The sequence below is a fragment of the Micropterus dolomieu genome, linkage group LG13 (assembly GCF_021292245.1).
Source record: "Micropterus dolomieu isolate WLL.071019.BEF.003 ecotype Adirondacks linkage group LG13, ASM2129224v1, whole genome shotgun sequence".
Classification (NCBI taxonomy): domain Eukaryota; kingdom Metazoa; phylum Chordata; class Actinopteri; order Centrarchiformes; family Centrarchidae; genus Micropterus; species Micropterus dolomieu.
In genome coordinates, this window is record NC_060162.1 from 29560625 (window position 1) to 29575609 (window position 14985).

A 14985-nucleotide genomic window follows, 5' to 3' on the forward strand; every position below is an offset into this window, starting at 1 on the left:
GGACTGCCTTTGTTTTGGGACTCTGTCATCAGCCACTCAGTTTGTAAGTGTGCTCGCCTTTTGTTTGTTTATTAAAACCACTGAACCATACCTGCTCCACTCTGTGTCCTGCGTTTGGGTCCTCCAACCTGCTCCACCCTGCCTTCACCTCAAACGCGTGACAAAAATGTACATTTCAATTGGATTAATGCTACTCACAGTACTACAGTCTTTATGAAATGATTATTATGTTATCACAAATCACTAAATATAATACCTTTTTGTTGAATAACTGCTTTGAAATGGGAATTTTTAAACGGCGCCACTCTCACACAGAGTGATGTAAATGGTGCCACTAGGCTAATTTATGCTCTGTAACATGCCATAGGCTAAGCTAATAAACTTGATAGTTATTATTAAGCCGAATTTTATGCTTATGTTAAATGTGATTGTTATGAAGCCATGTTTTATGTATGGTGGTGTAGTCAATTTAAAGTTAGCTGCATTAACCAGTAACAATTATTTTATGTGTTGTTTTTTTCTTTTATTGCCAGAAACCGAATAAGAAAGAGGAGGTAGCATGATGTGGTAACCACTGGCATCTTGTCAGAGGAGGGGAAGAAGAAGAAGGAGGAAAGCAACACAGAAAATAAACCATACATTTCCCCTTACATGCCTTGATGTTTATGTGTAAATACAGAGTGAGAATGGGAGAATAGCTCGTTGTTACGGTGTGATTATAGAGTACAGGAGAACAGTGAATACTTTAATACAGCCCACACCGCTAATAATACTGTATATCTACAGGATAACAAGTGGATTTTTTTACAACTCTCTGATTACCTTATTAGTCTTGTGTAATGTGTGTAACTTAAAGAATGAAAATAAATACTGTGCTCCTCTGTACCCCATAAAACATTTAAGATTAGCTATGTTTGATCCACCTTCATATACAGCATATGTGACATTATTACATAACTGTAGCCTATTACTATCATTGCACACCATCAGCCCAGTGCCACTGCGCTTTATTCTGGATTTGTTGTTCCTAAATAAAAGATTTGTCACAGCTTAATCAGATGATTGTGAGAGTCATTCTTTTTTTCATTATTGCTAAAGTAGTTGCCTTTACATCCAAAGGTCTAAAGAGCTGTTGATCTTAACTGTGGACTGTTCATTCATTGTAGACATTGACAATGAACTTCAGGATGTAGCTGTTCACAAATACTGTACAGTATGTAGCCTAAGAAACAATCCTTGTCTTATAGCAGACTAAGACCATTGAACTGGTCACCTTAGCCATCATCGCAACAATTGCCCCCCCTGAGAGATTTGGCGGGGGCCACCACTGGCACACACACGTTAACAACACTGACACACGCGCACAAACACGCTGTATCCTAATCATTTTATTTTTAAGTTCACGGTTTGCACATTAGTTACTTTCAATTATTAAATGTTTTAAACAAATGCAAATTGTTTCCCCTCCTTTTTGTTCTTCAGAAAGATATGGTAAAGTTGTTCTATAACGTTTCACATGGTTTGTGCTTAACTCATTTGCCATAATTAACGTAATATAAGGACACAATCATGCCTAATCATACTCGCGTGGTCGTCTAGCATATTAAGCAGTAGGCTAATTAACTTACGTGTTAACAAAGTATGGCGTTATTTGTGTTTCACATTCCTGAGAGCACAGAGGGACATTCGGGCGCGGACAGTTTGACTTTTGTGAGTACACAAGTTACACTTTGAAGAGAAAATATACATTTGAGCGAAAAAAAAATCTGTTCAACTCTGCCTGAGCGCGCACTCAACTCTGCCTGCGTGCGCTAAACTCTGCCTCCTCGCTCGCAGTCTCTGCTCTGCACTCCACTCTGTCTCTTGGCACACTGTCAACTTGGCACAGCGTTATAATATACCACAAAACCAGCCAATCACAGGCTTAGAGAAAGTAACCCTGATTGCCTTTTTTGTATCCAATGCTAGAATCCACAAGAAGAAAGGAAAGGATTTTCGCTTGGATGGCGAATTGCTTTCTGGGTTTTAGTATCAAGTAGGCCTTTGTCCTTCTGTTATTGTTCTCGGCTAGGCTACCAGCGCCGCCATGGACAATGTCTTCTGCACCACAGCCATACGTAAGTAGTTTGTATTGCTTTGGTTTGCTTTTTTATCACCCATGAAATTCTGAGCGGCAATCTGTAATGTGCATCATTATTTTTAATGACTTGCCAACTAGCACTAGCTATCTTGGTAGGTTGCTAATGCTAACTTGAAAACAGTAATTTTAACGTTAAAGTTAACCTTCATGTCATTACAGTAACGTTAACGTTAGATTGTAAACAAGAAAACAATAAAGGAAGAACAGGACAGGACTCACTGCCATCATCGTAACTTATAACCCGAATGGCAGTTTTGGAATTGCTTAACATTATAAATTGAAATAAACGTATTAGAGGCGAGTGTGCAGGTTTTCTGTTCCATTTTTGACTGTGTGCTTGCGCGTCAACACCTCACTGAAATAGTTGTGTTCTCCCTAATGCAGAAAAACTGCAGATACATATCTTAAGTAAGGAATAAGGCTGGGTACACTCTGGACAGGTCACCAGTCCATCGCAGGGCCACACATACACAAACAACCTCTCACACCTAAGGACAATTTAGGGTCACTAATCAACCTAGTCTTTGGACAGTGGGAAGAAGCCAGAGCACCCAGAGAGAACATGCAAACTCCACACAGAAAGGCCAGGGTTTGAACCCACAACCTTCTTGCTGTGAGGTGACAGTGCTAACCACTGAACCACCGCCATCACATTAATTATTGCCGTTGGCTAGAAAGAGGTTACAGGTCGAACTTGGGTCCCACCTCAGGCCAGCAAACCGCTGCCTGCACACTGCGCTCTAGTGCCTGCTGAGCCACTGGTCCAAACATTTGACCCGGCACCACAGGAAGGGAACGAAGGGTGCGACCACACCCATCCGACAAAGGGGACTGCGCCAGCCAGACCTGGCGGCGTGCCAGTGTCACTGTCGACATCAACCTTCCAAGCTCCCTAGATATGAATGCAAAGGCCTGAAGGGTTGCATCACTAAGAGTCTGGGCTGGGGAGCCCGCACCAGACTACTGCAGGATCTGAGACAGAGCCATGATGAGGTGAGAAAAGGAATTACCAATACGGCCCATGCGTGCCGCTATGCTATAACTCCTGACGAGGAGATCATCAGTCAGTCTACACTGAAGACGAGGGCAACATGCATCCTGTCTGAGAGCCTCATCAGGTGACACAATCAATGAGGCAATGGTAGGCTCGACTAGGGCCAGACGGTCTAAACCATAGTTATCTGCATCCTGCATGGCAGCCAAGTTCCTGCAATCACTGGTGTGATGAGAGAGTATCTTGGGGTCTTTCCAGCACCTTTGGAGCTCTTCAATATAGCGCTTAGAAGGAGGGACTGAGAAGGCAGAGGGCTCTGGCATCTACCTGAAAAAAGCACTTGAAGGTGCTGGCGCCACAGGAGCGTCATCCAGCCCCAGGCGCACCAAAGCCATGTGAATCACTGGCTTTATTGAGGACCTGCTGTCCTCCGACCCACATAATGGTCCCCCCTCAGATCCCTGAGAAAAAACATCAGAGGCCCGGGAGAGCGTGTCCCTCTCCTCGTCTTGTCCTTCTTCCCCTTTATCTGTAAACAAACTGCAGGAGGCTGCAGTCGATAACACATCATCCTTTTGAGGCGATTGCCTTGTGGCGGAGTCACCACCGGGAGCTGGCCCCCTATTATCAGACTGGAGATTGAGCAAAAGCTCCTTAATCTGGGCAAACTCAAATGAAAGTCCATCAACTTTGAGATCCAAGGTGTCCACCTTCCTTGATTTCTTAGGTGGACCATGTGAGACCGCCCTGCGTCTGTGAACCGCAGATGCTATAGGGTTTGCAACCACACTATCAGGTGGCAGACTAGTATCACCGCCTAGCTCTGCAAGTCTAGCCCTTTTCACTGACAGTGGCATAAACCTACAGTTCATACAAGGCTTGTCAGAGACCCCTGCCTTGAGGTGTTTGAGCCCCAGGTAGGCAAGGCGCTAGTCACGGCCATCCTCCGTTTGGAGCTGCGCCATGCAGGCGTTAGAGACATGTGAGCTCAACCGTTCGACATGCATAAATTCAGTGACTTAGGTTTAAGTACTAACACCTTTATCACAAACATAGCTATCGCTAGCTAGCTAGCACTTCCGCTCTGTACGGGACGCCTCAGAGCGTCTAATAGAGACGCTTCCAGAAGCGTCTCATAGAGACGCACCGGATAACTACGCTTTGTTACTCTTTCTCAAATCGTCAGAATATGATGCCCTGACATGAGAACGGGCTGCCCCGAGAGCAGAGAGTTTACAAGGCAATGCAGCAAAGAAGCTGAACAACACAGTTTAAGCTACTGCATGAACATCAAAAACAAGCAATAAACCAGGCGAGCTGCCGGCCCTCAACACAATTAACAATAAGGCTAGACGTCCAAATGTAACGTTAGCCTACTTACCTGTCTAGTAGTAATTTATTCAACACGAACCTTAACGGCAAGACCACTGCTGTCCATCCGAGTGTGAAGAGTTGCAACCGAAAAATAAGGAAACAGTTTATCGCAGCCTCTGGTGGACGTGAACACGAAGCACCAACCCTCAGGTTACAAGGCTAAAAGCGACGAGCCGAATTGACCTGTGTTGTTTCCTCAGTGCAAGAAGATTGAAGGAACATATTGCATGATGCCGTGAGGGATTTATACTTCGGCGTGTGCCCAACGTCATCGCATGGTCACAGGAGACTTTGTTGGTATAATTACTTGCAAATGCAAGATGGAGACATCCAGTGCTAAAGCACCGCTGTCTGGCAGTCAGGAAGAATGAAATAGAGCAATACACAAACAGCTCCACAAAACTTTTGTAGTCATGTTCAAAGAACTGAAATGTTTAGCGTTATCAACCACATCCAGGTTCACACACTGATGTAGGCATAATATTCAGAATTCACTAGAAAGACTTATTCTATATACATAAGTAAATGAAAAGTGTGGTGGCTGAGGAAATTAACGTTCCTACTAATCACACAATAATTATTCTCTCACCTTGAAGAGGTACAACATCGTGGTCTTTGGTGAAGTGGATGGCTACTCAAGGAGCCTATTTATTTTACTGTTGAGCTCCATAAACTGATGCTTAAGGCTTTAATTGCTTTTGCCATCATAGTGTAGGACACATTTTGTGTTTATCTCCAGTTCCATAGACACACCGTTCATATGGCAGGTATAGGTCAATGATCAGTATTTTGGGATAATACTGCCAACACCAGTGTGCAGAAACCACTAACCAAGCCTTGCAAACTTGGCTTTCAACATATTCCTGTTACATCACAAAAATCCTGCAATACTAAAATGAGAAGGGTTAATTTAACTATAGTATATATTCAGTTTGGAGGAAGTTTGTACTGTTAGTGAACTATAGTATGTTATTCTGTTTTTATTAATCTGTTAATGCATTCATGAATCAATGCTTTTATAAACACAATTGAAATACCTGCAATGCCATAATATGCCTGAAACTGTATCACTGGAGTTTGACACAGTAGCCAAAAGCAGATTTAAAATTTTCCACATGGTTTTACTGCAGATCTTGTATTTGGATGCTGCAACAAATAACAGAGCTAAAATTGCATTTTCCTTCTTCCTGAGATCAGCTCAGCATCAAGGCTTACCTTCAAGGTATTTTGCCTGTATTAAAATTTTCAAGTTTATGTTTTTCTATTGAAGTTACGGTAGACCTTACTAAATGTCATTCAAATGTATTTTCATCTTAGGGTTAGGGGGAATCAGGGAGTTGAAAACCTGGACATTGCACATTTCATGTTTGCCACACGGGGAACAGGGAGAGCAAGTTTCATCGCATCCACCATCAGAGGTTAGTTATTTTGATGGTCTTGTAATTTATTATTTGATTGCATTATTCTAGGTTGTTCTAGCAGTTGGATGTTTTATGTTAAATTACAGTTAGAATCCTTAAGTAACTAATTAAAGATTTAAATGTAATTACAGAATAGAGAGACTTTGGTGTGACGTCTGAGTTGCAGTTACCAGTAATTACCATGATATTCTTCATTCTCTGGAGGAGGATGGTCTGCTCGACATTTTTGATGTCGTTCTACTCTTTGGTGTGAACTACATCTTTGTTCCTCGACTCCAGGCAGATCTTGTAACCTTCATTGGAGGATGGAATAATCATCCTCTACGGACAGAGGCCGATCTCACTCCTGAACAGCTGTGGAGTATGGGACATCTCCAAGCGCTAGGTGAGGGGGAGAGCTTTGAGGTACAAAATCATAAAAAACGTGTTATTTTTGGTTTGTTTTTTTACAGTTGACTTTTACAAGAGTCTTCTGACAAATTTAGAAATTATAATTAGACTGGTGCACAAAGACCACACACATTTCTTAAATAAAAAAAAATTAATTATATGGTTTATAAGATCTGAATCAACGAGTCTGTCACAATTTCTAGGTAGATGTAGCTGGCTCTCATACAACCCATAACGCATTGAGTTCAGTGGTGTCAAAGAGGCATGTGTGACAGATCACTTGCAATTACCAGTCATTTGAATTTCTATAAGAAGATGAAAACAAAAGACACCCTTTGATAAGGTTTGTGCATTTATTGCAAAAACAACATTTCAAGTACCCAGTGATTAGGATTTTGCATTATGTGTTTCTGAATTGGAAGGAGCTTCAGGATCCAGGCATTGACTGGGAGAGTGCTGTACTGCAAGAAGACTAATGATACAGTTGTTGAACCATCAATCCTCTGGAACATTCTCAGTCACATGGTTATGACTTGTACATAGTTCTTGCACATGCTGTCAAACCAACAATGACATTTCAATGATGATGAAATCTGCATCAGGCTATAAAGAAGGAGCGAATGCAGATTTGGTAAAGTATTCAAAGGTGAACTATATAGGAAATACATAAAGCATACAGTCCAGAACAGGGGTTGTCTGCAACAAAAGTAAAAGTTATAATACTAACTCTGGTGATCTTCCCAGGAACAAACAGGGTGTGTCAAGTTTCGGGTTTTGCAGCCATCTGGTTCACCAGACCATACAGTTCCATGCACTCTATTGCTGCAGCATTGGAATCAGTCTTGTTGAGGAGTGCAAGACAATTGCTCTTTGATGAAAAAAAAAAAACCCTTACCATTTACAGAAATTACACTGTTACCGAATGATGTTCTCTTTATTTTCCAACTTGATCTTGCAAGTGTATCCACAGCTTACAAATTCATCTGCCCACAGAGACTGTTCATCTGCCACATTTTCAAAATGTTCAGTGTTGAAGATACAGAAGACCTAATGCTATCTTAACAGTGCTAGACAGGCTCACCCTGCTGATGAGCTGGGAAGATTCTCCCATGCAGAGGAAGTTGTAGCACCTCTTTCAAAAATGCAGGAGCTGGGCCACCTTGGGCAAGGCTGATTGCCATTATTTCGCCAACAGTTCTGTGTGAATACATATAAGCCAGTTAATATAACTAACACACTACATACTAAATGTAGTAAGTTGTATATATTATGTAAAGTACTTGTGTGTAACCAACCTGAAGTTATTATCAAGGTCTGTCAAAGAGTACTGGGATTTTTAACCTGGCTTCCAGGTACTTCAAAGAATCGGTTTGATTGAAATCATATTTAGGCACAACCCCAATAGCCAGTTTTAGATGACATATTGTTATTGGTGTACACTAGAAAAAAAAAAAAAAAAAGGCGATGGACAACTTACCAGTCAAAAACTTTCCTTAGTGCTCCTGTATCAACACCTGCCTCCCCTATTTACACCACCTTCAGAGTACTGGTAGGAGATGCAGCTTTTTTCCTATGCCACTGGACAATGCCTCTGTCTGGAAGGGCTTCTTTGTCCACACACACACAATTTAAATTCTGTTGTGATGTCAACTGTTCAAGAAAGCGTAATACATCTTCAATGCTTTAGGAAGAGGAAGGAAAAAGTATTAGTCCTAAAATCAATTCTCATACACAAATTGTAAATATTGTTGTTAATCAGACCCATGTAACAAAGGGCTACCGAATGAAATGTGATTAGAAATTATTGCAGCATGTGCTGTGAACAACCTGTTAAAATAACTTGATAATGTGATGTCTAGACACTTTGGATGTGTATGTAAATGGTGAACATAATGTTCACAAGTGGTTATGATTTGAACTCATGCAAAGCTTATTTTTCATTTGCTACAGGGATTGTACAGTCAAAAGCTGTACATAAAAAGTTTTAAAAAATAAATACACTGCATAATACAACGAGGAGTTTATTGTAGAAAGTGATCATAAAGAAAGCAGCATCAAAACAGTTACCTCTCTCCACACAGACTGATCTCATTTTTGGGAAAGGCCTTGGTGCAGATTGGACAAACCACCTGAAATTTACAGAAAGTTGCATGTAACAAACAGCTGAAACAAAGATAATTAGCGGTCCTTTGTGGAGAGCAAGTCCAAGGTAAACTTAGCACATCTTTACAATCCAAAATGTATAACTTGGTGTCCTGGCTGTTTACAAAACATTAATTTTATAAACAATTAATGTATACTGCAAGCATCTGCAGAGGCATCACATCTTTGCACTGGTAACTTGCCCCCTCCTATCAGAGCCTCCCGGCAACCCTACCAGGCCTGCCAGGGTGGGCCCGATGGAAGTCCCTAATCAGGCCAGCATCGAGGATGGAGGAACGGGAAACCCACTGTCTCTCAGGACCATAACCCTCCCAATACATGAGGTACTGGAGGCCCCGCCCATGGTGCTGCACGTCCAACAGGCGCTGGACCGAATAGGCAGGGTGATTGATGACCTGGGCGGGAGGAGGGGGCCTGGATGGAGGGCACAAGGGACTGGACACCACAGGTTTCAACTGGGATACATGGAAGGTGGGGTGAATCTTCATAGACTGAGGCAGTTGGAGTCTGACAGCTGAGGGGTTTGAGATTCTTTCAACTGTAAAGGGACCAATGAACCGAGGTGACAGCTTTCTGGACTCTGACCTGAGGGAAATATTTTTGGTAGATAACCAGACCTTGCTTCTATTCAGGATCCAGGATCCTATATTGGTCTGCCAGGCGGCGGTTGTTCTCTGTAGACCTGAGGAGGGCGGCCCGAGTGTCCCTCCTGACCTTGCAACAGCGGCGGAGGTTGTGTTGGACCAACGGCACTGTGAGGTCTCTTTCCTGAGCCGGAAACAGGGGGGGTTGGTAGTCCAGAGAGGCCTCGAACGGTGACAGGCCTGTGGCCGCACTGACGAGGGAGTTATGGGTGTATTTGACCCAGGCCAGGTGAGAGCTCCAAGAATGGGTGTTTTGGGCAGCAACACATTGTAGGGCTGACTCCAGGTCTTAGTTTGCCCTGTCAGCTTGTCCATTAGTCTAAGGATGGAATGGAGAGGAGACTGACAAAACTCACTCCATACCTTGGAGATGAACTGTGGACCTCTGTCTGACACGATATCCAGGGGATTTCCATGAAGGTGGAACACATGCTGGACGAGGAGATCAGCGGTTTCACGAGCTGTGGGCAACTTGGGTAGAGCGACAAAGTGGACAGACTTGGATAAACGGTCTACAATGGTGAGTATGGTGTTGTTACCTTGGGATGGAGGTAGGCCGGTGACGAAGTCTAGGGCAATGTGAGACCACGGTCGAAGCTCACCGAAGGAGGGGCGAGAAGATTTTCCCCGGGCACAGACTGTGCAGGCTGACATTAACTCCCGTGTATCGCTTCCATGGTGGGCCACCAGAAACTCTTCAGCAGGGACAGGGTTCTTTGGTAACCGGGGTGGCAGGCGAAACGGGAGTTGTGGATCCACTGCAGGACCTGAGAGCAGACTGGATCAGGGACAAACAAACAGTTAGCAGGACCGTTACCTGGGTCCGGATGGGAGCGTTGGGCCTCCCTTACGACTGACTCAATCTCCCAGGAAATGGCCGTCACCACACAGCTGGGGGGGAAGGATGGTGTCAGGACTGGGAGTATCCGTGGGCGAGGGAAACATTCCTGGAGAGGGCATCAGGTTTAGTGTTTGGGAGCTGGGTCTGTAAGTCAAGGTAAAGTTAAATGTGCCTGGCAAGAGTTGAGTCTCTTGGCGGTCTGAATGTAGGTGAGGTTTTTATGATCTGTCCAAACAATGAGGGGCTGTTCAGTGCCCTCTAGCCTGTGCCGCCACTCCAACGCCAGCTTCACTGCTAGAAGTTCCCGGTCTCCTACATCGTAATTTCTCTCAGCGGAGGTTAAACGACATGAGAAGAAAGCACAATCTTCTGACCGGGGCCAGAGTGTTGGGACAGCACGGCCCCCACCCCGCTGTCCGATGCATCAACCTTGACGATAAACTGCTTGGTGGGATCTGGATGTACTAGGATGGGGGCTGACGTAAACAGGGATTTGTTGAAGGCAACCTGGAGAAGGGTGATTTGGTGGAAGTTAGTCTGGTTAGGGGGGCTGCGACCTTACTGTAGTCCCTGATAAACCTTCAGTAGAAGTTAGCAAATCCCAGAAATTGTTGTAGCCGTTTGCAGGAACCTGGAACTGGCCACCCAACCACTGCCTGGATCTGCCTGCAACTGCCCCTGCCCAATGATGTAGCCCAAGAAGCTCACAGAACTGGAATTCACACTTCTCGGCCTTTACGTACAACCTGTTTTCTAGCAGCTGCTGAAGAACCTGGCGGACGTGGGAAACATGCTCAGTGATATCCTTGGAAAAAAAATAAAAATAAAATCAATATATTGTCCAGGTAGACAAACACAAAACAGTTCAAGAAATCAAAGATCATTAACCAGGTTTTGGAAAACTGCCGGTGCATTTGTTAAGTCAAACGGCATTACCTGATACTCAAAGTAGCCGAGCGGGGTGTTGAATGCAGTCTTCCCTCCCTCTTTTATACGCACCAAGTGGTAGGCATTGCGAAGATCCAGTTTGGAAAAGACCTTGGCCTGCTGCAGGGGTTCAAAAGCAGAGTCGATCAGTGGCAAAGGATACTTGTTCTTGACAGTTGAGGCCACGGTAATCAATACAGGGCCGAAGAGACTTTTCTTGGAAACAAAGAACCCTGCGCCAACAGGAGGAGGGGCGGATCAGACGAGTCTTAAGGGAGTCAAGAATGCATGTTTCCATGGCCTCCCTCTCAGAGCGAGAAAGATTGTAGAGCCTGCTGGATGGGAGTGGGGCACCGGGGAGTAGTTTGATCTCGCAGTCGTATGGTTGGTGAGGTGGGAGAGACAGCACCAGATCCTTGCTGAATATTGTTTCCAGGTCATGATATTCAGGGGGAACTCCAGATAAATCCGGGGACTCAGTCTCCTGGGGGAGTGGCGCCCTCTGCTGGGGGTAGCGCGGATTGGAGACAGGAGGAGGAGCAGTAAGTGCTCCAGCCCAGAATCTTGCCGGTGACCCAGTCAATATGGGGATTGTGAAGTTTGAGCCAGGGAAACCCTAAAATGATGGGGTCTGAGGGGCGGAGATAACATTAAACAGGATGTCCTCATGGTGATTTCCAGACAAAACTAGTCTAAGGGGTTTTGTTGATTCTGAAACGTAGGTTAGGAAGCGACCATCTACGGCCCGGGCAGTATAGGGCTCAGGGAGTGGTTCTAGCGGGAAGATTGTATGGCCAGATTTCTATCAATGAAATTGCCCTCAGCGCCGGAATCAATAAGGGCTTGGAGTGACAGGGAAATCGAGGGGGTGCATAAAGTGGCCGGGATAGACAGCCACAGGGGTGTCGTAGTGGGGCTAAGGAGTTGACCCCCCAGTATGCCCACGCCTACTGAGGAGTCCGACCTTTTGGTCGAACTGGGCACGAGGAAACAAAGTGGCCCTTGACGCCACAATAGAGGCACTCACCCCGGTTTCGTCCGCGGGAGTGTTCCTCTGGTGTCAGCACAGCCCGACCCAGCAGCATGGGTTCCGGTAAGGAGCTGGAAGGGGATTGTGGCATAGAGGAAGTGGCTAGGAACATGGGAGGATCGCAGGTAACTGGGTGACATGGTTGGGGTTCGGAAGTGGACTGGGTTGAACGCTCCCTCTGCTGCTCACGCAGGCGATTGTCGAGCCTGATAGAGAGATTAGAGAGTTCAAACTGGTAGGCTCATCCCGTGATGCTAAATCATCCTTAATTGCCTCATTTAGTCCCTTTCTGAAAACTCCCCGCAGTGCCGCATCATTCCAGCCGGCGTCGGCTCTGAATTCCCGGAGAAATCAGCCACTGTACGGGCTCCCTGCCAGAGCTCCAGCAGGTGGCGGGATGCATCACCGCAGTGATCAAAAACCTCCCGGAGCATAAGTTAATCTGGGGCAGAGACAGGGTGGTAATCGGGGTATTTACGCTAACTGCTTCAGCCTAAGCTAGTGCTCTCCCTCTTAACAGGCCCAGAATATAGCGTACCTTAGAGGCATCAGTGTCGAAGGTCCGCGGCCGTTGGGTGAACACCATGGCACACTGAAGCAGGAAACCACGGCACAGGGAAAACTCCAGAGAAAGGCTCAGGATCGGGGGTATAGGATTCAGTCGAAACCGAGGGTGGAGAAGTGGGCCGCGAAGAGGACTGAGTGGAAGAGACTAATTGCAACAGTGCAGTAACTTGATCAGATAGGCAAGCAATTAGTTCGTTAGTACCTTGTTGTGCATTCATAAGGGTCCGGATGGATTGGTCTTGTCCCCCGAGGAGGACTCCTTGGCTGGCGAGAGCAGATTGGCGTCTCGGGGCTGCTTCCGTTGTGTCAGCCATTTCCATGGTTTCCGCTGAATCCATCGTGGCCAGTTCGTACTGTTGGGTTACACAGAAAGGATTCAGAAGCGGACACAAGATGGTTGACAAGTACACTGGCAAGGTTTTATTAGAGTGCTCAGGGAAGGCCAGGGAGGGTCCGGGAGCAGGCGGGTATTCCAGGCTCAGAGGAAATCTGATAAGGCGTACTGGAGCGTGGTCAGGGCAGACAGGCAAGCTGGCGGACAGCAAGCAAACAGGCTGGTAACTTAGCGGGCGGGCGGGCGGCGGGCGGGCAGGCAGGCAGGGACTCCGCACACAGGAGAAACACTGACGAACTGGCAAAGAGTGGGAGCTGAACCAGAGCTTATAACTGCAGGGGTTGATGATGATGACCCACAGGTGCGGAGCGCTGCAGGTGGAGATGAGCCAGGCCTGGACACGCCCACACACACACGCGCGCACACAGGACTAGACAGACACGACTGACAGAGACAGCAGGGAAGGGAAAAACTGAGAACACAAGGAAGGGAGGGGAGGGCGAAGCCAACCCATAACAGCAGAGGAGATGTATCTAATGTCTCCTGAAGTGGCATTATGTAAAGAGTACCTTTGCCACCTCCTGAAACAGCTTTCAGAGCTTAGACAGAATACCCCTCTGTTTCTGGTGGAATGACAGTGAGCTTTTGTCGACCATTGCCACCTTTATTGAGAGAGAGGCAAGAAAAATAATTTTCTGTTAAATGTGTTGATAAGATAAATTCCACTGCCGTCTCTAATGCTTAAAACTAGTATTATCAATGCAACATAAGCAATTATGTACAGAAAATTTGCAATATTGCAGAGAGGGATGTGATATATAGTAAAAACAAACATGAAATCATAATCTTACAAACCTATTGCCTTGTGAAAGAGCCATCATCCACAAAGTAGCTCCATTTTTGGAAAGGTTTTAGCCAGGAGCCTTGAAATCTTGGTCCACAACAAAGTAAAAAGAGAGAGAACACAGTACAGTAAAGAAAGTGGAATATGACCTAGAAATGTGTCTTCTTGACCACCTCAATACCAAGTCAAGCAAGCGGACAGACCCCTGTACCTCTGTGTGGTCACCATCCTCCGAAACGACACTGTAAAGCCCAACTTTACAGCAGAATAAAACATGTTTACAGCCTCGTTCAAAAAATGGTTTTAGTGCATATCGCTAATTTTGTCCTTGTGACAACTGTGAGGGGGGTGTCTGTGAAGATTCTCAGTCATCCATGTCATAGTTATCCAATGAAGGTTAAAGTCAAGGGCAACTGGACTTGGTTGAAGATACTGGAAGACGTTTCGTCCCTCATCCAAAGGACTTCTTCAGTTCTGACTGACTGGTAGGGAAACTCAGCTGTTTAACCTCAGTGGGGTCGTTTGCCAGGATCGTCGATACCGCTGGTTCGTTAGTGTTCCTGGCTGGCGTAACAACAGTTGTTATGGTCGTTAGGACTACCCGAGGCCAAGACTTAACGACCATCGTTGGTATCTTCACCTGAGGCCAATAGGTTACGTTTGTTGAGTTTCCTGGGAAGTTATGAAAGGACCGCATTGTAAGTGGGGGATAAGTGGTGACATAGACCCCCTCCTCTGTTTAGCGATGGCTTTTCAACCCAGGTATAGATGGCTTCCTTGACACCTCTTTCAAACCATCCATCTTCTCTGTCTAAAATGTGCACCTGGTGGTCCTCAAACGAGTGTCCTCTGTCCTTCAGATGTAAGTAAACTGCTGAGTCTTGACCTGAGGAGTTGGCCCTTCTGTGTTGAGCCATGCGTTTGTGTAGTTGTTGTTTAGTCTCCCCAATATACAGGTCTGTGCATTCCTCACTGCATTGGATCGCATACACTAGATTGCTTTTCTTGTGTTTTGGTGTGCGGTCTTTGGGGTGTACCAGCATCTGTCTTAGTGTGTTCTTGGGTTTAAAAAACACAGGGATGTTGTGTTTGTTGAAAATCCTCCTGAGTTTCTCTGATGCTCCAGACACGTATGGAATCACAATGTTGTTGCGTTTGACCTTCTTCTCCTCCTCCCCTGTAGTTTTGTTCTTCTTGAATCTTGTGGCTGTTTTCACAAAGGTCCATTTAGGGTATCCACAGGCTGTAAGTGCCCCCTTCAGGTGGTTCTGTTCCTACTCTCTGGCTTGGGTGCTTGTTGGTATGTTTTCCACTCT

The 14985-nt window shown here is 45.5% G+C and overlaps 1 protein-coding gene across 9 annotated transcripts; it reads right to left on the bottom strand.

Moving 5' to 3' along the window:
• Positions 1-6204: 6204 nt before the first annotated feature.
• LOC123981380 lies at positions 6205-13064 on the bottom strand. Of its 9 annotated transcripts, none has more exons than XR_006827749.1 (8): positions 12694-13064; positions 10904-11014; positions 9100-10772; positions 8387-8448; positions 7797-8000; positions 7401-7516; positions 7047-7187; positions 6723-6922 (listed from the first exon to the last, which is right to left on the bottom strand). XR_006827749.1 is itself a non-coding variant. In XM_046066140.1 (8 exons), exons 2-5 carry the CDS (start codon positions 12471-12473, stop codon positions 7847-7849), a joined length of 1032 nt encoding a protein of 343 aa, XP_045922096.1. In that variant the 5' UTR covers positions 12474-12622; positions 12694-13064; the 3' UTR covers positions 6723-6922; positions 7047-7187; positions 7401-7516; positions 7797-7846. The 9 variants fall into 9 exon arrangements, 4 of the variants coding, with proteins under 4 accessions (XP_045922094.1, XP_045922096.1, XP_045922097.1 ...); XM_046066140.1 differs by lacking the exon at positions 10904-11014 and adding an exon at positions 12463-12622 and having other exon boundaries at positions 9100-9904; XM_046066141.1 differs by lacking the exon at positions 10904-11014 and adding an exon at positions 12463-12636 and having other exon boundaries at positions 9100-9904.
• Between the last annotated feature and the right edge of the window lie 1921 nt (positions 13065-14985).